Here is a 25009-nt window from a genome sequence, read left to right as displayed (position 1 = left end):
TGTATGTTAAAGACGCTCATGTTCCCACACTGCCGGTACCCGATGGCCAAATATCTATCAAAGCGAACACAGGTACGGCCTTACCAGGGAAAAACCCCCATTGTGCGTGACCTCTGATGTCAGCGTCGTAATTCAAGTCCCAAAAGCCCAGCGGGACGAGAGCCGAACATGACACACAGCCGTCTCCAGCCGTGCCCTCCGCATTCCTGCCGTATCTCTCTTCCCGATAAGACTTTTTGCACTGCTCAGGGTGGGAATGTTAAAATAACAGGGAAGAGTGAAATGAACAGATAGGAAATGGGTTTCCTCGCGTTGAGAAACGCTGCTTGGCACCGCCGCTTTTCCCACCTACTGGAGATAAAAACAGCCAAACCTTTCCTGCGCCGAGAGTGAAACTTAATGCCGGCGTCTGTTTATTTCCAGCGGATAGAAATGCTGATAACAAAGCCAAAGCAGATTAGTGTTCAAATGCATTATCAAGTGTACACTAATAACAGCTTTATTTTGAAGTGGGGAAAAAACCTTTACAGCACTTTCAGATGGTATTAGGAGAAATGAGAAAGCCGTGCAATACATTTTAAATCCAAATACAAAGAGAAATCACTCCCGATAATCAGAAGAAAGAAAATATCCTGATATCTGAACTTTACTTTAATTACTGTATACTTTCCTCTACTGTACTATATATATATATATATATATATAATATATATAGATATATATATATATATATAAAATTCTATTTTATTCTAATACGTAATATTTATGTATTTTATACATAATATGTTTATGATAATAACTAATTTTATATTGTTATATTTTATACTAAAATCATTATTAATAATGATTATTATTGATTCTATTATATATATAATATATATATATATATATATATATATATATATATATATATATATATATACACATACATACACACACACACACACACACACACACACACACACACACACATATATATATATTATAAATAATATTAATATGTAATTTATTAACAATAATATATCATTATATATATATTCTATTTTATTCTAATAATATTTGACATTTATTTGTATTCTATATATAATGATTATTATCAAATATTTTATATTATATTTTATATTAATAAAACAATTAATAATAATAATAATTGATTTCATTTTGTTTTATATTACATATAATTTATTAATATTAATAATATAATATAATATTAAATAATAATTAATTATATAAAAAATAATAATATATACTAACATTATTATTTTTATAATAATATTACTATATTATATATATATATATATATATATATATATATATATATATATATATTACTATTACTATACTATTACTATATATATATTACTATTACTATATTATATATATATATATATATATATATATATATATCTTATTAATAATACTAATAGTAATATATAAATATATACACTATATATACACACACGTATTTCTATTTTATTCTATTTTATATTAATATATTCTATTTTCTTTTATATTTTATTCTAATAATATTTGACATATTTATTATGAACTTTATTTATATTATAATATTTTATATAATTAAAATAATAATAATAATAAGTTATTTTTAACTATTATTTTAATATATTTTACTATTATATATTTAATATAAATTAATACATAATATATGATTATGATAATAAAATGTTTATATTCTGATATTTTATACTAAAATAATTAATAATGATTATTATTGATTCTATTATTTTTTATTATAATATTTTATATATATATATATATATATATATTATAAACAATATTAATATATATCATTTATTAACAATAATATATTATAGTTTTATTATATAAAACTCATTAATAATAATACTTATAATGTAATGTAATATAAATAATTGTAGTACTGGCTGCTGAAAATATGGTATATCACATGAATATATATGTATATACATAAATGTAACTAATCATATAAAATAAACAATCAATAGTTAATATAATATAATTGATCAAATAAAATATAAAATGAAATAAAACATAATATAATATAATATAATAGTAATGGCTTCTTAAATTTCAGTATTGCCATCACAGAAATAAATTACATTTTAAAACATATTACAGTTTTTACTGTATTTTTGATTAAATTAGTCCAGCCTTGGTGAGCAGAAGAGACTTCTTTAAAAAATAAAGAAACAAACAAACAAATAAAACAAATATTTTTATTTCAAAACTAAGTGTGTATATATAAAAAAGTAAATATTAAAAATTATACAATATTATTATAAAACTATAAATACTACATAGTGCAACATAATCTTTGTTAATAACTGCAGACCTAGTCTTGTGAAGAAAAAAAATCAAGAGTAAGAAAGAATGTATAATATTTTCAAGACAATTTGTTAATAATTGCAGACTGGGGGATCAATAAAATGAGCACAAGCACAGATCTAATAAATAAAGATTGATCTGTGGTGAAACGAGGCCTTTTGCATCGATTTCAGACCCTCAATAAGACAGATGAACTCCTGAAGACTGAGACTGTAAAGATTTGTTTAGTGAAAGCAGAAACGTGTCTGATAACACGAGCTAAACAAACGAAAGCCTGATTGTGGTATTTTCTTCACAAAGAGTATTAACCAATTAACATAATCCACCTGCAAAAACACACAACCTGGAAAAGATGCCAAAAAAAGAACATCCAAATGCTGCAAATGCAATCACACTAATATCTCAAGTCAAACACTACGTCAATAAATCAATTGGAAAATGTGCTTAATTGCCTGGAAAACAATGCAAAAAATGGTAATGGTCCTAAAGCATGCGATTCGGGGGTGAAACATGACCCTGGACCTGTTCTTGACCGGTTTTCTAAGATCCGCGTGAGATTCTGGAGGTTTGATCATTTAAGGCATTCTTTCAAACAATTAACTCTCATGACATGACCTGCTGTTCCCATAGCAACGGGGTCACTATTAACGAGACCTGACCATCTGCTGCTGCGCCACTGACCACTGATGTGTGTGTGTGTGTGTGTGTGTGTGTGTGTGTGTGTGTCCATTAGCAGATGTTCCTGCACTCCTCTAGAGAACAGAAAGGGCCTAAACGGGTGAATCTGATGAAACCTGTCAGGAATATGACCATTTCACCCCAAACTCACAAGAAAGAAAGAAGAAATTACATTTTGCATAAAGAACATGAAGACGTTTTCATGACAGATAAGCACAAACTTTTTTTTAAAAAACTATTTGAGAAAGAATCTTGAGAAAATTTGTGAAGAATAATCCTTCTCTTCCAACTCCAGAGAAAGAAAGTGTATCTTGCATAAAGATGCTCTTAAGAAAGGAAGAACTGGAGAAAGAAAATATATGAGAAGAAATCTTGAAAAAAAGATTTTTTTTTGGAGAAAAGTTCTTGATATAATTCCTTAAAAAAACATTAATGAGACCAATTCTTTGAGAGATAATCGTGAGAAAAATTTATAGAGAAAGAATTGTAAAAAGTTTTGTAGAGAGAGAATATTGAGAAAATTTGGCGAGAAAAAGAATTTTAAGAAAATTTGTAGAGAAAGAATTTTGAGAAAATTCATATAGAGAATCTTGAGAAAAATTGTGAGAAAATGTGTAGAGAAAGAATCTAGAGAAAATTCATAGAGAAAGAATTTTTTTTTCAAATTCGTAGAAAAATAATTTTGAGATAATTCGTAGAAAATAATTTTGAGGAAATTCGTAGAGAAAGAATCTAGAGAAAATTTGTAGAAAAAAAATCTAGACAACATTTGTAGAGAAAGAATTTGGGCAAAATTAGAACAGAAAGAATCTAGAGAAAATTTGTAAAGGAAGAATACTGAGAAAATTCGTAGAGAAAGAATTTTTAAAAAAATTCGTAGAAAAAGAATTTTAAGAAAATTCATAGAAAAAGAATTTTGAGAAAATTCATAGAGAAAGGATCTAGAAAACTTTTGTAGAAAAAGAATTTGGGGAAAATTTGTAGAGAAAGAATCTTGAGAAAATTCATAGAGAGAATCTTGAGAAAATTTGTGAGAAAATTTGTAGAGAAAGAATCTAGAGAACATATGTAGAAAAAGAATTTGAAGAATAATCCTTCTCTTCCAACTCCAGAGAAAGAAAGTGTATCTTGCATAAAGATGCTCTTAAGAAAGGAAGAACTGGAGAAAGAAAATATATGATAAGAAATCTTGAAAAAAAGATTTTTTTTGGAGAAAAGTTCTTGATATAATTCCTTAAAAAAACATTAATGAGACCAATTCTTTGAGAGATAATCGTGAGAAAAATTTATAGAGAAAGAATTGTGAAAAAATTTGTAGAGAGAATATTGAGAAAATTTGGCCAGAAAAAAAAAACGTGAGAAAATTTGTAGAGAAAGAATCTTGAGAAAATTCACAGAGAGAATCTTGAGAAAATTTGTGAGAAAATTTGTAGAGAAAGAATCTAGAGAACATTTGTAGAAAAAGAATTTGGAGAAAATTGGAAGAGAAAGAATCTAGAGAAAATTCATAGAGAAAGAATTTTTTTTTTTCAAATTCGTAGAAAAATAATTTTGAGAATATTCGTAGAAAAAGAATTTTGAGAAAATTCATAGAGAAAGAATTTTTTAAAAATTCGTAGAAAAATAATTTGAGAAAATTCGTAGAAAAATAATTGAGGGAATTCGTAGAGAAAGAATCTAGAGAAAATTCTTAGAGAAAGAATTTAGAGAAAATTTGTAGAAAAAAAATCTAGAGAACATTTGTAGAGAAAGAATTTGGGGAAGATTAGAACAGAAAGAATTTAGAGAAAATTTGTAAAGAAAGAATACTGAGAAAATTCGTAGAGAAAGAATTTTTTTAAAAATTCGTAGAAAAAGAATTTTAAGAAAATTCATAGAAAAAGAATTTTGAGAAAATTAATAGAGAAAGAATCTAGAGAACTTTTGTAGAAAAAGAATTTGGGGAAAATTAGAAGAGAAACAATCTTGAGAAAATTCACAGAGAGAATCTTGAGAAAATTTGTGAGAAAATTTGTAGAGAAAGAATCTAGAGAACATTTGTAGAAAAAGAATCTAGAGAACATTTGTAGAGAAAGAATTTGGGGAAAATTAGAACAGAAAGAACGTATAGAAAATTTGTAAAGAAAGAATACTGAGAAAATTCGTAGAGAAAGAATTTTTTTTTTTAAATTCGTAGAAAAAGAATTTTAAGAAAATTTGTAGAGAAAGAATCTAGAAAACTTTTGTAGAAAAAGAATTTTGAGAAAATTCGTAGAGGAAGAATCTAGAGAAAATTTGTAGAGAAAGAATCTAGAGAACATTTGTAGAAAAAGAATTTGGGGAAAATTGGAAGAGAAAGAATCTTGAGAAAATTCGTAAAGAAAGAACTTTGAGAAATTTTTTTGAGAAAGAATCTAGAGAACAATTGTAGAAAAAAAATTTGGGGAAAATTAGAAGAGAAATAATATTGAAAAAATTTGTAGAGAAAGATTTTTTTTAAAAATTCGTAGAAAAATAATTTTAAGAAAATTCATAGAGAAAGAATTTTGAGAAAATTTGTAGAGAAAGAATTGAGAAAATTCATAGAGAGGGAGAACCTTGAAAAAATTCATAGAAAAATAATTTTGAGAAAATTTATAGAGAGAATCTAGAGAACATTTGTAGAAAAAGAATCTTTAGAAAATTAGAAGAGAAAGAATCTAGAGAAAATTCGTAAAGAAAGAATATTGAGAACATTCGTAGAGAAAGAATTTAAGAAATTCGGAGAAAAAGAATTTTAAGAAAATTCGTAGAGAAAGAGTTTTGAGAAAATTAGTAGAGAAAGAATCTAGAGAATATTTGTAGAAAAAGAATTGAGAAAATTCATAGAGAGAGAGAATCTTGAAAAAATTAATAGAAAAACAATTTTGAGAAAATCTGTAGAGAAAGAATCGTGGAATCTAAGACAATATTTCTCTTTAAACTTGAAGAGAAAGAAAATAAATTATATTTTGCATACAGAATAAATTAATAAAGTCAGGACAATTAAACACATTATGTTCACATCATGAACATTAAGTTTATAATGCAAATAATGTGGGGAAAATGATTAACTAATAAAATTATTATTAAATTGCAAAAGTATTAATATATTACAGGAGGAATTTATATAAAAAAAAAATTATATATATATATATATATATATATATATATATATATATAAAGATATATATACAGTCCTGAGAATGACTTAGAATAAACAGACTGACAAAGCACATCAAAATTAAAAGAAAAAAAAATAATAATAAAAAGAAAACGTCAAATCCATTTAAAAAAAAAATGCAAGATATAATTTTAATTTCACTTAGACACTAAAAGCTCATGGTCAGGTTATCTGGTCAGTCTCAGTGGGATGTGAGCGCGTTTTAACGACTAAACACAACAGAAAAGCCACTTCCCTTCTGTTTTCTGCTGGAAACGGTCCAGATGTCTGAAACCCCCCGAACGGCGGCGGCACAGACCCTCCCCGTTTCCATAGTTACTCAAAAATAGAAGACAAAGATGCGACACACGGAGCAGCGGCTTTTGGTTTCCAGCGCCTGCACTTCCAACACAACACCAGCACTGAGACGTCTGCTTGACAAGCACAGTCTTGAGTCACGCCGTATTGTTAACCAGCAATTTTACAAGCGTTTGACATTCTTCTGTGAATGCAAACAATAAGTGGGTTAAAAATGCAGGAAGCTCTGGGAAAGCTCTACACGAAAAGCACAAATGCAGACAGTAGAGAATGATTACCAAATTGGTTTTTGCATGCTACTCCAAGAATGGCATTGCCATGGTGCATGTCTAAAAAACGTGACATTTCAATGCAATCATGTATATGTTCTGCAACAAGTACAAAAACTCCCACAACCATTCGAGGAAACACACATACATGCAATCAAAGGCCGAGGAAATCACACACAAATAAACAAACCTAATGCTGATAACATGCACTTTGAGCTCTAAACCAAACACATCTACCTAAGTTGAAAGAGGGAGCAGAACATGAAATGTGAATAAATAAATTGTGTGAAAAAAAACACAGGAAAGCAACATAACAACTGGGATTTTATCTCTGGCACAGCAGTGAGAAAAAATGGAGAAACCTTTTTAGATGTTTCTCCTGTGAAAAACACCTTAAGATCTAAGGAAGCTTGATTCTGCCAAAAAAAAAAAAAAAAAAAAGAAGGTAATTGCAACTTCTTTGCGACATTTTTCTCGCAATTGCAATATTATATCCCACAGTTCTGGCTTTATAATTTGCAATTGCAGGATTATGTCATGCAATTCTGAGAAAATAAATTAGAATTCTAAGTTTATATCTCAAAATTTAGACTTTTTTCTAAGAATTTAGAGAATTGTTAATAAAAAGATGCAGTAACCTTTTTTATTTTCTTATTCCTGCTGCAGCACTGCAAAAAAATGCTTTTCTTACTTAGATTTTTTTGTCTTGCTTCCAGCCAAAATATCTAAACATTCTTAAATCAAGCAGGATTTTCTAAACGAGTAAAAATTATTTTCTTGTTTTCAGAAAAAACAAGTCAAAATTAAGTGATTTTAATTTTTAAATAATCTGCCAATGGGGTAAGAAAAAAAAATGGTATTACAAACAGAAAACAAGATTATTTTTCTTACCTTATTGGCAGATTATTTGGCTTGTCTCAAGTAAATAACACTTCATTTTGACTTGTTTTTTTCTGAAAACAAGACAATAATTTTTACTCGTCTAGAAAATCCTTCTTGATTGAAGAATTTTTAGATATTTTGGCTGGAAACAAGACAAAAAAAAAATCTAAGAAAAGCATTTTTTGCTTCCATAGTAATCTCATATGTTCTTCCAAAAAGTCTTGGAAAAACAATCTTCAGAATATTTTTCAATAAAAAGAAAAATTGTCAAAACTCTTCCAAAAATCTAGTGAAAATATTTTTAAGAAATAATCTTTCTCTTTAATCGCAATAGAAAGAAATCAAATTATTTTCAGATTATTCTGCTGAGAAAAAGACCATAAAAATCAAAGGAAGCATGTTTCTGCCACTAAATAAAAAATAAGGTAAGTGCCGCTTTTCATTTCACAATTTGGATTTTTTTTTCTCTCAATTGGAATATTATATCCCACAACTCTGGCTTTATAATTTGCAATTGCAGGATTATGTGCAATTCTAAGAAAATAAGTTAGAATTCTGAGTTTATATCCCAAAATTCCGACTTTTTTTTTTTTTTTTTTTACGAATTCCGAGAATAAAAAGACGGAGTAACCTTTTTTATTTTCTTAATCCCACTGCAGGAATAAGATTTCATAGTTCTTCCAAAAAGTCTTGGAAAAACAATCTTCCGAAAATCTTTTAAGAAAGAATCTTACGACATTCTTGTTAAAAATTTTAAAAAATCTTGTGATTTATTTATTTATTTTTTTAATTCATCATAAATTGATGGAAACACAAGAAATACTACCATGGTGTATCCAGAATAAGGGAAAATGACAGTAGCCTCACGTTTCTTCTACAGAATTCCAGAAAACATTTTAAGAATGGCTTTGATTTGCCAAGATCCCAAAATTTTTTGCAAAGCCAGAGATCTCAATATGAACTCAAACATTTCTTATTAAATGATTAAAACTGCTATATACATTCAATTTATTTAGAATCTAAATATACACTGTAAAAAATAATTTTTTAAGTTTAAATTGAGTATGATTTACAAGAAAACTATTTCAGTCAAAATTCAATGTGTATTTCTTTGTAAATACAGTATTTGTGCCATTTACTGGCAATTTTGGATTGACAATAGTTTTTAAGTAAATCCTATGCCAGTTTTTTTTCAGTGTGAACTAGGAAGTGAACAGATAAGTAAGTGTCTCAGTTCTTTAATAATGAACTACAAGAGATTTCTCAACTACTGCATTTGAGTTTAGGATTCAGTCTACAGATCAAAAAGCTGAATATTACATGTTTCTCTGGGAACCAAAACCCCAAAACCGCGTCTCTGTGGAGCTGTGCGCTTTGGGAAAGTTTGTGCGTGGCAGACGGATTTAAAATTAGACTCCAGCATCGGTAATAATTCATATGCATGAGGCTTGTTGAAACACAAGCGAGACTGTCGCTGGAAATTTCAGCTTGATGATGGATGAACGTTTCTGAAAGCCTTTGTTGAACACTTGCATTCAACATCTGAAGGAACTTACCAGGTCATTATTGAGGACAGAAGCCTGGAACGAAACTAAAGACTAAAGAAAACCGATGCAGGTAGTTTTTAAGCGTGACACGATTTAGAATAACTCGGATGATCTGGAATGATCTCATCAAAGACAAAATGTTTAAATAAAGCATAAAAGAACGACAAAGCGGCCTAATTATTTTTGACTGTCTTCTATAATTCAAAGCTCCTTCCAAACGGATCGTTGATGTAAATTTGATGAGCACCTCAATCAGCTAAATCAACTGAATAATTAGCGTTTTGATTGTCAACGGCGGTTCATTCAAGGACGTTCCTGCCGTCTACGCACGCTGAAGGAATGTGTCTGAAAAACAAAGCGATCAGTGTTGATTCTGCGTTTGACAGGAGAGATTACGACCCTCATTGTGACTGAAGAAAGTTGCTGATGCAGAGATTATCGTCATGTTCTTTTCTCGCTCCTTCAAATGCCTGTTAAATCCTCTGACCTCAGCTGACACACAAACAATGCTGACACCCAATCCGCAGATGGATTTTGCACGTCTGCACCATTTTTGGACCAAATTGGCGGAAATATGTGGATTTTAGGTGAGTTTATATCTGTTAAAATGGGTTAAACGGAACTGAAAGTACTGGTAGCCAAAGTAAGGAAGCCAAATTGGCTGAAATATCCAACAAACAAGATATTTAAAATTTAATTTCTTTCCTATACCTCAGTTTTTTTTCTCAGGGAATGCATGAATTGATCAAATGCATACCTCAAATGCAATGCAAGTCACTTTGGATGGGAGCATCTTGCAAATGCACAAATGTAAATTGTGAATTTTCATTCCAAATTCAATTTTCTATGGGATTTTGCATGTCATTACACCCAATTATTGGTAATCCATTGGTAGTTAGACTTCTTTAAGGGTAAAAACCTCCATTAAGGCTTTTAAAAACATTTGTTTGAACAGCCTGACATGTCAATTTCTCACTCAACCAATCACATGAGTTTGGGGCGGGACTATCTGTTTGACTGACCAATACCAGTCGGCACAGTCCAGCCAGAATTAATGTTTTATTGGCTCTGCCAACATCTCATTCAAGAAAAAAAAAATCATAATGGGATCCCCATATATCTGGACACTGACCTATATAGGGGCATACAAATTAAGATACCAAAAGAAACCACAATCCAAAAAGATTTTTAAAATATTTTAAATACTTCTTGAGCTGCAGGCATGCAAACTTTGGAAACTTTTCCATTTTTGAACTCTCACCATTAGCATATAATGCAACAAAGATTGCTTATATTAGCATATTTTTCTATTAGACCTATCAATCTCTGTGTAAAAATAACATAATGATGCTGCCTTCTTTTTAAAGTCATATTTACCTTCTAGTAATTTGACTCCAAATCTCTCAAATATGACAATTTACATTTGACCCTCTTCTACAAATCCATGATACTTAATAGTTTGACTTTCACTACTATTTATGTTTCTTTCTTTAGAAAAAGTATGAACAAAATCGGGAAGTTTCTGAAATTTGGTTGATTTGACACAAAATGATGACCCATATACACTACCAGTAAGATTTTCTCTTTTGCTCATCAGGACTGCATTTATTTGATTAAAAATACAGCAAATATAACGTTTTAATATTCTAAAATATTTTACTATTTTAAATAACTGCTTTCTAATTGAATATATTTTAAAATGTAATTTATTTCTGTGATCAAAGATGAATTTTCAGCATAATTACTCCAGTTTTGTTTAGAAATCATTCTAAAATTCTGATTTGCTGCTCAAGAAACATATGATTATTATTATCAATATTTAAAACAATTGAGTACTTTTTTCCGTATTCTTATTATTTATCTGAAATAAAAAAGCCTTTGTAACATTATACACTATACCATTCAAAATCCTAGAGTCAGTATTTATAGAAATTAATACTTTTATTTAGCAAGGATGCTTTAAATTGACCAAAAGTGATGGTAAAGACATTTATAATGTTACAAAAGATTTCTACTTCTATAACTTTCGATTCATCAAAGAAACCTGAAAAAAATTCTACTCTGCTGTTTTCAATATAATAATAATTTTTTTTTTTTTTTTGAGCAGCAAATCAGAAGGTTCATGTGACTGGAGTAATGATGCTAAAATACAGCTTTGAAATCACAGGAATAAATTAGATTTTAAAATGCATTCAATAGGAACCCAGTTATTTTAAATAGTAAAAATATTTCAGCTTTTCCTGTACTTTGGATCAAATAAAAGCAGGCTTTAAAAAAAAAACATTAAACATCGTACTGTTCAAAAATATGTGAAAATGACTTGGCAAAAGTATATGATGTTTATATAACCATAACAAACGATAATAAAATGACATACTTTTTTTTAATTTTCTAAATTACAAAACAAAACAGTCCACTCAGGTTTACGAATGACGGTTTAAACTCTTAAGAGCCATATTTAGGCGATCAAGTGTGTTTCAAATAACACTTTACTAATTGTTTTTAATAGCAGGTTTCAGATAATCACCTGTGAGGTGAGGTTTATCTAAGGAATGTCGTATGACAGGCTCACTGGAAGCAATGGACAATAAATATCAGACAGAAATGGCACACTTGCATTCATTAAATCAGCATCTTAGGTAATACCTTGGGCTTGTTGTGAACATTTACTATGGTGTTGGCATGGTATTCTTGACAAATATTCACAGTATTCATTGCATCGTAATATTAGCCACCGCTGTCATCAAACAAATAAAAACGGCATCTAATTCCACTCTAATTTTACAGTTGGTTGGCAGAAGGTTATAACGGCTGTGTAGAATATTCTGAGCGAATTCCTTTCTTGAATGAGACGTTGGCAGAGCCAATAAAACATCTCTGGGCTGTCAGGGGTTTCAGAGTTCAGGTTTGGAGTCTGTCTGTGCCTGTCTCTGACAAAACCATAAACCACTACCTCACACAAAAACGCACACACACAAGCACATAAACCCACATATATCCACCAATAAACACTGATATATAAATGAGGACATAGCTAAGCTAAATATGCACTGCCATTCAAAAGATTTTTCAATACTTTCATACAGCAAGGATGCATGAACTTGATCAAAAGTGACAGTAAAGTTATTTTACAATGTTACAAAGATTTATATTTCAGATAAATGCTGTTCTTTTGATCTTTCTATTAATCAAAGAATCCTAGATAAATAAAATGCATGACAATTACCACAAAAATATTGGGCAGCACAATTATTTTAACACTGATATTAATCAGAAATGTTTCTTACGCAGGAAATCAGCATATTAGACTGATTTCTGAAGGATCATGTGACACCGAAGACTGGAAAATTCAGCTTTGCATCACAGAAATTAGAGTTATTCACATAGACGTGTTATTTTAAATTGTGATAATATTTTAAAATTTTACTGTATTTTTGATCAAATAAATGCAACCTTGGTGAGCAATAAGAAAACGTTACAAACACGAAGAATTCTTTTCAACTTTTAAACTGAAAATTTGATGCATTTTCACTAAAAATTTAAAAATATATCTACAGTTGCAATACATTTTTTTTAAATAAATGAACACTTTTATTGAGCATGGATGCATTAAATTGATCAAAAGTGACAGTAAAGTCATTTTATAATGTTACAAAAGATTTATATTGAGCAGCAAATCAGCATTTTAGAATGATTTCTGAAGGATCATGTGACACTGAAGACTGGATGATGCTGAAAATTCAGCTTTGATCACAGGAATAAATACAATTGTAACAAATATTCACACAGACGTGTTATTTTGAATTGTAATTAATATTTCACAATTTCACTGATTTTACTGTATTTTTGATCAAATAAATGCAACCTTGGTGAGCAATAGGAAAACTTCCTTTAAAAGCATTAAGAATTTTTTAGAATTATATAAAAAAAAAAATATCTACAGGTGCAATAAAAAATATATATATTCAGCATGGATGCATTAAATTGATCACAAGTGACAGTAAAGTCATTTTATAATGTTACAAAACATTTATATTTCAAATAAATGATGTTCTTTTTAACATTCTATTCATCAAAGAATCCTAAAAAATAAAACGTATGACAATTTGCACAAAAATATTGGGCAGCACAATTTTTTTTAACACTGACATTAATATTATAATATAATATATTCGAATATTTCTGAAGGATCATGTGACACTGAAGACTGGATTAATGATGCTGAAAAATCATCTTTACATCACAGATATAAATTACATTTTAACAGATATTCACTTAGCAATGTGTTATTTCAAATTGTAATAATATTTCACAATATTACTGATTTTACTGTATTTTTGATTAAATAAATACAACCCTGGTGTGGTGAGCAATAGGAAAACACCCTTTTAAACATTAAGAATTCTTTTAAACTTTTAAACAGAAAACTTAATGCATTTTCAATTGAAATAGAAAAAATATATACAGCTGGAATCATTTTTTTTAAGAAATTGATACTTTTATTGAGCACGGATGCATTAAATTGATCAAAACTTAATGCATTTTTAATTTATTTAATGAATTAGTTGTTTTTCTAAACATGTTAGATTAAGATTACCATGGGGAAAAGCTGATGCACAAAAACACATTTTATGAGCTGCAAATGCATGACATGCTCTCTAGTCGGCGGTTTATTTCTGTCTCTCATGGCACATTGTCATTATGAGATGAGCACCAGATAATGGGCTTAAAAGGTCAGACGGCGCCTCATCCTGTCCTCTTCTGTACTGTATAATTAGCTGATTAGGCAGATTAATGTAAGCGGTGAAATGCACTTGTAAGTGAATACGTAAAATAACGCACACAAGCCCTTTTAGGAATCCCATTAAACGCAACAATGAAGGGGTTTGATCCAGAGCTTGCATTAGTCCACCTCAAATCCAGCCAGAGGAAATCTGCTCCATCTTATCACCGGGGATCCTCTGCCTTTGTCTGGAGCGACCGGCACACTCCCAAATGCCACAAACCCCCTCCACACGCGCTGACGGATGGGTGGGTGGGTGTGTGTGGAGGACGAGGGTGTAGAACCAATCCATAATCCACATTTTCCCTGTGTTTCACTTTCTCTGTCTGCCACTCCCCAAGCAAAAGAGCAAATGAGTACTAAAGTGTTACCAGGTTTTTGGACACTAACATGTTGGAAATATCACGGTATTCTCTGAAAGACCTCAGTTGCAATCATTTTTATCAATATGCAAATGATGTACATCTTTTTTTTTTTTGCAATAAGAGTATTTGGTGGTTTAAAAAGATTCAGAGTCATTCCGTGTCAACTCAACCATGTCAAATTTTTGATTTTGCTAATATTTATTCTGATGAAAGATATGTATAGTGATGAAAGCCAAAATATTAAATGTCATGGATTAATACTATTTTGAATTTTCACCTTAGATTCAGAGTCAAGTTACACATTTTCAACATTAATTCTTCTTCAGACATTGTTCTTTGAATAAAATATATATCAGCCGTGCACAAAGTGACCAACATTTGGTTTAACCACTGAAAATGGGTAACATTTAACAATCTAGACATGGAGCCTCATTGAGATCCCCATATCTCTGGGACTGAACGATGTAGAGTCTTGACAATTAGGATTCTAAAAGAAAAGTTCATCAAGAACTAGAATCTAAAATCATATTGTGATATCTTTAATACTTCTTGAGTTATAGGTACTCAAACTTTGGAAAAAGAGTATTTATGGCACTCCGACTGGCATCTTCAATGCAGTTGTCTTGACAGAAAGAAACACGATACATCTCTAATTTTAACATTATTTCTTCTTCAAACATTCCTTTTAAAAGAAAATAAGTATTGTATTTTTTTTTTTTTTTTTCAAACTGATCCACATTTGGTTTTTGACCACTGAAAATGTCTACATTTTAATGATTTACTCCTAGAGCCATTTTGAAATTTCTGGATCCAAATCTCATAGGGCATTAAACATAAAGATGGCAAAAGGAAAGTTTATTAAGACCCAATATCTAAAAGGGCATTCAAATATATGTAATACTTCTTGAGTTACAGGCATGCAAACTTTGGAGAAAAACTTGAAAACTGCTGTTTCCTCAATTTTGAATGGTCACCGTTGGCACATAATGCAACAAAGATTGCTAAAGTCAACAGATTTTACTAATATACCTACTAATCTCTGTGTAAAAATAAGATAATGATGCTGGCATCTTCCTGAAGTCATTTTTACCCCCCTGTAACTTGACTCTGAATCTAAGGTGAAAATTGCCATTTTTACCCCCTCTACAAAATAGTGGATTACTCAGTAAATATTCATCCATGACATTTAATATTTTGGCTTTCATCGCTATACATGTCTATCTTTCTTCCGAATAAGTATTAGCAAAATCTAACATATGAGTTTTTGAAATTTGGTTGATTTGACACGGAAAGACCCTTCACTCAAATATCTGATATAACCACTGTACAATAAATAATAATAATAATAAAAAAACATTACGATATTCAGGTCAATTTTGATGCACTGTAGCCTCACCCTGAACTCTTGAACTTCCCAATGAGAGCTTTTAATAATCTTTTTGTTTTGAAACATACCAAAGGTCATTCTTGTTTAGAAAGCGCTGCTGTTCTCTCACAGGAAACACAACGGAGGAAGACAGTCTAAATCTGGTCAGACCCTAAATAAACGTTTCTCTTTGTCATTTGCAAATGTCAGGAGAGCATCACCTCGACTCGAGCGCGGCCGTTGAGCTGCTGTCTTTGTGTTGTGATGATGGAAACATGTGAGGGGTTCTGTTCCTCACGCACAACTACACACACAGCCGTCTGGGTCAAATCAATGAGGCCTTTGTGTCCTAAAGTGTGTGTGAAACGCTCAGCGTCTTATGCGTGTAAGCATCTGTGCACGTGACAGGCTTTATAAGCACAAATAAAGCACTTAAATGCAAAAATACGGAACATTTATCGTTCATTTTTAGTATGAGTGCTAGAGGTTTGCATCACAAGCACTGAAGTTCATAAAAAAGAAGAAAACCTCTAGCAACCACCATGGGACCTGAATAGCAATACCTTGGACCAGGGCTGGACGATTAAAACATCTCCACGATCTGCTTTTCAAAAAATACTGTAGTATTGTACTTCCATCTTAATATTCATGGGTACCAAAGACGTCACTTCCACTATGCTCGCCGGCATATTTGTGTCCGATATGACAACAGACACGGCACATCTAAATGAGATTTAATCATAAATTGAAATATGAAATTACTTTTTAATACCAATTCCCACACTGTGTCTTTGACTTGATTGTATGTTTAGGACAAAAAGTGTCAATTATTGTGAACTTAGTCGCTCGATGAAGGCTTTAAGGCTTAATAAGGCTTTATAAGGCGGCGATAAAGCACAGTGACGTGACTGACGTCACATGGTCCCTATGAATACTGTACAACCCACACAGATAAACACAAAGGAATACATTTTGAAGAATGTGGATAACAGTAGCTGGTCCCCACTGACTTTGATAGTGGGAAAAAAATAAATAAAATACTATGGAAGTAACTGGGGACCAGCAACTGTTTGGTTACCCACATTCTTCAAAATAAGTTTTATGTTCAACGTGTTTTATGTTTAAAAAAAACCCAGAGTGAGTAAATGATGACAGAAATGTCATTTTTGGGTGATGGTAGGCTAATAAAAGACAAAGAAATATCACTCACTGCTCTTGACTTTAATGGAAGAACTTTAATAGAGTTGCTTTAGTAAGAGTCAATGTAATAATTGATGTATATAGTGTTTTATTTTTATATTTGTTAATTCCATTTCTTGCTTCAGTGCTACTGATAAAATAGAAGTTTTTTTTGTTTTATTTGTATATTATGTGTATTTGTAACATGTAGCCTATCTTTGGCCTAAACATCTGCCATTCTTTTTATTTTATATTTTGTTGTAAGCCATGTAAGGCTTTGGTTTTATAATAGGGAAATTAGTTTGGCTGTACTGCTCAGGCAACTTGCATAGAATAAAGAATAGAAAAAAAAAAAAAAGAATACATTTGTGAATCATAAGATTTCGGGAAAAAATGGCCAAAACTGCCATATAGCCCAAATTTGACGTGATTTAATTTATTTCTCATTGTTTTTTTCAATGTCCTTGACAGGGAAAATGGAGCATCACGCTGAGAACATCTAGACAAGCGTGACAGATGGACGCTTTCATCAACTTTCATCTCAAAATCTGTTCCCGAACTCTACGACCATGAACTACATGTCCAGCAATGTGCAACAAACTAATACAACTGTAATGAAGAAGCATTTCTGAGTCCTTCACTTTGCTGTTTTCACCTCCTCTCCGCAGATATCACCTAAAAGCTACAGTGTTTTGCAAAAATGTGTTGTTCAAACTTAAAAGAAAAGGCTAATTTTTCAGTCCTCATGTACTGTACATTAAAGACCTGCTAATGATCCTCCTGCTCCGCCGTCCATTAACTATTCATAGCAAACCAGCAACACGATATCTGATGGTAGTCTGTTCAGGGAGACAAACATGCTGCATGTGAACGCTTACAAAATGAGTAGGAATATCCTGGCTGACAGGGAATGTTCTGGCAAGGTTTTCTCAATGTTACAAGCAAACGTTCCTCCAGTGATGTCAATGGTCTTTAATAATGTTACATTAGCACAAAACATTATTTATAGATTCTTCATGGAATGTTTCATTTCTGAATACTGGATGCTCATGTAACTTTTTTAAATGTTGCTACTTATATTTCAGTATGTTCAGAGAAAATTCAAAAGTAACATTCCCATAATGTCCCATAACATTCCCAAAATGATCAAAATGGAATGTTCTGTTAACATTCTAAAATTCTATTTTAAGCATTTAAAAAACTGGACTTCAGAGAACATTCAAAAATAACGTTTTTATAACTTAATGGAAATGTTTTAGGAAATATTTTTGTTTGCTGGGACACAACTTCAACTTCATATCAGAAATAACAAAAATATTTTTCAAGAGTGTTTCATTTATTTACTGATATTTATTTTTTTCTTGGTTATATACAAACATTAAGGGAATGTTCTATTTTATTATTTAAAAAAAATATATGTTTTTGAACATTCCGAAACTAGTAGAAATATTTAAAAAAATATTAGAACATCCAACTAAAATGTTTCAGAAAAACATCAGAAATGTGTAAACAGTAAGATTTAACTGTTTTTTTTAAAGAAGCCTCTTCTGCTCAGCAAGTCTGCATTTATTTGATCCAAAGTACAGCAAAAACAGTAAAATCTTGATTTTTTTATTATTATTTAAAATAACTGTTTTCTATTTCAGTATATTTTAAGATGTAATTTATTCCTGTGATTACAAAGCTGAATTTTTTGCATCATTGCTTTATTCTCCAGTGACACATGATCCTTCAGAAATCATTCTAATATGATGATTTGCTGCTCAAGAAAATATTATGTTAAAAACAACTGAGTAGAATTTTTATTTAGGTTTCTTTGATGAATGGAAAGTTCAAAAGAAAAGCATTTATCAGAAATAACATTATAAATGTCTTTACCATCATTTTTGATCAATTTAAAGCATCCCTGCTAAATAAAAAAATATTCATTTCTATAATTTATTTTTATAAATTACACTGACTCCAAACTTTTGCATTGTACATTGTATAATGTTACAAAAGCTTTATATTTCAAATCTAGTCATCAAACTGTTTTAAAAATTGAAGATATATAATTTTTAAAATCTAAAGGATCATGTGACACTGAAAATTCAGCATTGAAATCACAGAAATAAATTATATTTTAAAACATCTTCAAACAGAAACCAGTTATTTTAAATAGTAAAAATATTTCAAAATTTTACTGTTTTTGCTGTAGTTTAGATCAAATAAATGCAGGCTTGGTGAGCAGAAAATACTTCTTTAAAAGCATTAAAATCTTAGTGTTCAAAAACGTTTGTCTGGTAGTGTATAAACGTTTATATACATTTTTGTGCTTTATTAAAAAACAGATTACTTTAAATGAACGTTTTAATAACGTTACTGGAAGAGCAATTCATAACAAGTTCATAACTTTCAAGAAGTTCTGAGAAGGCTCCATGAACACACCACGTCCAAAAAACCCAAAAGCAATCCCATAATACCTCTCACTGCATTTCTTTCCACACACCATAACAACTCTATATTCATTAATATCTAACGCTCAGCATTGCATATATCAACATTAATGCATTTAACACCCTTCACGATCATCCTAAAACTAAAACATAAATCCAATGTAGCCCCTATTCAGCCAGCTATATTTAATTAGGCCGGTCTCGTTGTGTTTAACCAGATCATCTGGTTACTGTAATCTGGTTAACAGTGTGCTGAGCTCATGGGTTTAGGGTGTGGACCTCTCCAAAATGAACACAGCATTAAAAATAGACACAGGAACTGTTTAAAATCTGCATGATGCATATCGAATTACTATAACATTTTCTTCTTTTGTATGCTTAGAAAGAAAAGCAGATTGTAGAGGCTCTCTAGATCAACATAGTTCATCTTTTTGAAGATTTATATTGAAATAATAATTCATGAAAGCATCTTTTACCTTTATTCCCTGCTGCTGTGTGGTTAAAATCAGCTTGGACTCATCCAGGAGCAGAACCTCGCAGTAAAACTCCTCTTGGACTGAACAGAAACAACTCATCTTGGACTAAACAGAAGATCCACAAAGAGTTCTGATCCAAACTGAAGAGCCTATTGAAACCTCGGGATGTTACAATCCATCATCCAGCTCGTGTCCTCCTTTGTTACATGTTCTTGTCTTCAGTGTTCATGCACCTGATGGTTGCACCATCCGAATGTCCCATCTGAACTCATATGAGGAATAAAGTCTATGTGGAAAAGTAGAAAGTAAACTCCCAAAGCTGTAGTTGTGTTTTGGGCCTGTGGGTGACTTTGGCTGCTGGTGTCGGGCTGGATTGGTCTGGGTGTCCCATCAAAATCTCCTGATTCACCGAGCGTGTTTCACTTGAATTCATGCTGTGTGTTGCCAAGCAGCCCGAGCGGCTGTTCATGTGTGTGACTCCTCCCTCGAGCACACGCACACATGCACGCGCACACATCAGTGTGTCATGAGCGGGACTGTCCTGCCACCTGTTGGATACTCAGCGCATCCTCTCATTAAATGTCAGTGATTGTCTTGCATTTATTACAACATCAAAATTGTTTTATAAATAATGTTTTTTTTTTAAATAAAATCATTTATATTTATTTATTTGTTTTTTATAACATCAACATTTTATTATGCATAATGTTTTTTTTTAACTATTTATTTCTTATAATATCATTTTATTATAAATAATGATTTTTTAAACAAATTTATTTATGAATTTTACATTCCAATTTTATTGTAAATAAATATTTTATTAATTTATTAATTAATTTATTTATTATAAGATCAAAATTGTATTATAAATAATGATTTCTTTTCAATAAAATAATTTAGATTTATTTATTTGTTTGTTTATTATAACATCAACATTTATTATGAATAATGAATTTTTAAAAAATAAATTTATTTATTTATTTATTTATTTTTACATAAACATTTTATTATAAATAATGATATTTTGAAATTAATTCATTAATTTATTTATTATAACATCAAAATTGTATTATAATTTTTTTTAAATAGAAGAATTTATATTTTTTTTTTATTATAACATCAACATTTTATTGTAAATAATGTTGTTTTTAAAATAAATTATTTATTTATTATAATATTATTTTATTATAAATAATTATTTTTTTAAAATAAATTATTTATTTATTATAATATCATTTTATTATAAATATTGATTTTTTTTAACAAAATGTTTTCAACAAATTTATTTATTAATTTATACATTCAAATTTAAATAATGATTTTTTAAAATTAATTAATTAATTAATTTATTTATTTATTATAACATCAAAATTGTATTATAAATAATGATTTCTGTTCAATAAAATAATTTTTATTTATTTGTTTATTATAACATAATTTTATTATAAATAATGATTTGTCTTAAATAAATTTATTTATTTATTTTAACATCAAAATTTTATTATAAACAATATTTTTTAAATAAAACTATTTATTTATTTATTATAGCACAACATTTTATAATAATAATGATTTTTAAATAAAAATTTATTTATTTATTATAATATCAGAATTGTATTATAAATAATGATAATTTTAAAAATAAATTTATTCATTATTTTAACACCAACATTTTATTATAAATAATGATTAAATAATGATTTTCTTAATTAAAATGATTTACTATTATATCATCAAAACTTTATTATAAATAAAGATTTTTTTAAATAAATGAATGAAATGCATGAATTTATTTATTATATCATCAACATTTTATTAGAAATAATGAATTTTTTAAATAAAATTGTTTATTTATTTATTTATTTATTATAACATTAAGATTTTATTATAAATAATGATTTTTTAAAATATTTTTTTAAATATAAATAATTTATTTATTACACCATCAAAATGTTATTATAAATAATGAGTTAAAAAATAATAAATGTATTTATTATATCATTAAAATTGTATTATAAATAATGATTTTTTTTAAATAAAAAAATATTGATTTATTATAACATCAACATTTTATTATAATGATTTTTAAAAATAAAACTATTTATTTACTTATATATTATAACATCAACATTTTATTATAAATAATGATTTAAAAAAATATATTTATTTTTATAACATTAAAATAATTTTTTAATAAAATTATTTATTTATTTATTATAACATCAATATTTCTTTATAAATAATGATTTTTCAAATCCAATTATTGATTTATTATAACATCAAAATTTCATTATAAATAATGATTTTTAATACAATTGTTTATTTATTATAATATCAACATTAACATTTTTTAAAATAAAATAATTTAATAAACAAGTAATGTTAAGTACTGAAGTGTTAAATTATTTTATAATTTAATAAATTTGAAATTCAAATGTATTAGCTAAAATATTGTGTAAAAATATTAAAATCTTTCATTATAAAATATTTAATTATAAACTGCATTATGTTCTTAACTCCCTGTTCCAAGAAAAATGTATGAAACATTCTCCACAAAAAGCTATTTCATTCTAAATATCTTCTCCAAATTGTACTATAATTGTACAATAATAAATTAATATATAAATAATGTTAAATATGACAAAGAATAATATATAAACATAAATAGTATATTAATTTAATGCATTTACATTTCAGATTATTTAATTTAAAACTAATTCAATACAAATGATTTAATGTAAAATACATTATATTCTTCTCAACTTGGTGTGAGCAACATAAATTCTCATTATAATATTTTTATTTTTCTACAAAAATATATAATTGCATTTAGTACTATTGTAATATATAATAGTCTTAGGTATTATTATAGTCATTATTATTATTATTATTATTATTATTATTAGTATTATTATTAGTATTATTAGTATTATTATAATACACCACATTATTGAAGAGATTAAAGCAATTCTTTCGCCTGCCGCAAGGCGTCGTTTTGAGCACGCAGCTCACTGCGCATGCGCACAGCCTGACTCCACTAACAATATGGCGAAGCGTCGCGGGGACTGGAGCTGCTGAGCAGAAAATCACTCACACAAAAGAAGAAAAAGTTTGAAACAACCACATGATATAATCAGCAAACCGAGAAATATCCGTTCATTGGACTCCAACAATATGAATCCACGGGATTTATTCCGGCTTGGGCGATAAAGTCGAGTTATTTAGTGAAAGAGGACGAATGTTTGTGCAGGTAAGACTTTAAATAGCTTCAGTAGTGTTTATATAAACAACACAATCTCACAGACACGTTCACATACACACGTTTTAGTTAATAGTGGTTTGATTGACTTTACAAAATGGTGTGCTTTTAAAACAAGTAGTGGTTTCTCAAAGGAAGTGTCTATTTATGTGTTAAGAGTTTATAGAACAGCTGTGATAGAAGCACTTATACATTAATATTAAATAAAAACTGATTAGTGCTAATATCACGTAACGTTATGTGTTTTGTGTATTTCACACTGTTTAACAACCTGAAATTTGCGTAAAGTTAGGTATTTAACGTTACCTCAGTCAAACATCATCTCCTTTTTCTCTAATAACTTTTGTATAAATAATTGAAACGATATTGTATGACTTTAAAATATTTGCTTATTTATATTCAACATAAATATACAATATTATTTAATTAATGACACTATATTTTGTTTTAATAGTTTAATGTATATTTATTTAATTTATTTGTTTATTTATTTATTTTTTGTATTTCCAGGAAAAATAAAATACCATTTTCTCTAATAAAACGTTTTTGGGCAGTGAGATTTTTATTTTTCCTGGAAATACAAAAAATAAATAAATAAACAAATAAATTAAATAAATATACATTAAACTATTAAAAAATATATAGTGTCATTAATTAAATAATATTGTATATTTATGTTGAATATAAATAAGCAAATATTTTAAAGTCGTACAATATCGTTTCAATTATTTATACAAAAGTGTGTGTGTGTGTGTGTATATATATATATATATATATATATATATATATATATATATAAGAAGTCTTTTCTGCTCACCAAGCCTGTATTTATTTGATCCACAATACAGCAAAAGCGAAATATTGAAATATTATTACTATTTAAAATAACTGTTTTCTATATTTCTATCAATATATTTTAAAATGTAATTTAGTCCTTTGATTTCAAAACTGAATTTTTAGCATTTTTACTAAATGATCACATGATCTTTCAGAAATCACTCATATTCAGATTTTCTGCTCAAAAAACAATTATTATTTTCAGGTTTATTATTTTTTTCAGATTTCTTTGATGAATCGAAAGTTAAGAAGAACAGCGTTTATCTGAAATAGAAATATTTTGTAAAATTATAAATGTCTTTATCATCACCTTTGATCAATTTAAAGCATCCTTGTGAAATAAAAGTATTAATTTCTATAATTATCTCGCAAAAAAATGATACTGGCTCCAAACTTTTGAATGCCATAGTGTATATAATGTTACAAAAGCTTTTTATTTTTTGACAAATGCTGATTCATGCATCTTTCTATTCATCAAAGAATCAAAAATAATAATAAAATGTTTCTTGAGCAGCAAATCATCATATTAGAATGATTTCTGAAGGATCATGTGACAATGAAGACTGGAGTAATGATGCAAAAAAACTGAAGTTTGATCACAGGAATAAATTGCATTTTACAATTTATTCACATAGAAGGCAGTTATTTTAAATAGTAAAAATATTTCACATATATTACAGCTTCTGCTGTACTTTAGATTAAATAAATGCAGGCTTTGTAAGCACATTAAAATCTTACTGTTGAAAATCTTTTGACTGAAATAATATTCGATATTTCTCAGAATTCTCTTAAATTAGCTCTAATTAAAAATTGCTCTAATAAACTCTGTCTATTGTTGCTCTGTTCTACTGTACTCACCTGTAATAAGTGAAATAAACGACTGTAACAGTTTGATGAACTCTATCTCTCTGATAAAGCTGTTGTTCGTTACAGGAGTCCAGCATTGGATCTGCGCTGCACCCCTTGGCAAGTGCCCTGCACTGGCAGACGGTGAGGAAAACTTGTGCTTTTTTGTTGTTTTTTTGCAAAATCACTGTGCTGTGATGTCTTTAAGATGAAGAAAAGTGTTGTTATTTTTACCTCTCCCCTGCTGAAGCATAATCCGGGTTGTTTTACTTTGACAGAGCCTT

At 28.8% G+C, this 25009-nt stretch overlaps 1 protein-coding gene across 1 annotated transcript in view; it reads right to left on the bottom strand.

Moving 5' to 3' along the window:
* epb41l4a (erythrocyte membrane protein band 4.1 like 4A) overlaps positions 1 to 20224 on the bottom strand; it is a 90404-nt gene extending 70180 nt beyond the window's left edge. Inside the window, exon 1 of the mRNA XM_073829609.1 lies at positions 19784 to 20224. Coding sequence (XP_073685710.1) covers positions 19784 to 19882 — 99 coding nt within the window. The 5' untranslated portion in view covers positions 19883 to 20224. The remainder of the gene's footprint in view (positions 1 to 19783) is intronic.
* Between the last annotated feature and the right edge of the window lie 4785 nt (positions 20225 to 25009).

This window comes from Garra rufa, chromosome 23, assembly GCF_049309525.1.
Source record: "Garra rufa chromosome 23, GarRuf1.0, whole genome shotgun sequence".
Lineage (NCBI taxonomy): Eukaryota > Metazoa > Chordata > Actinopteri > Cypriniformes > Cyprinidae > Garra > Garra rufa.
The sequence above is the reverse complement of the archived record's forward strand: the minus strand, read 5'-3'. Positions and strand labels throughout refer to the sequence as shown.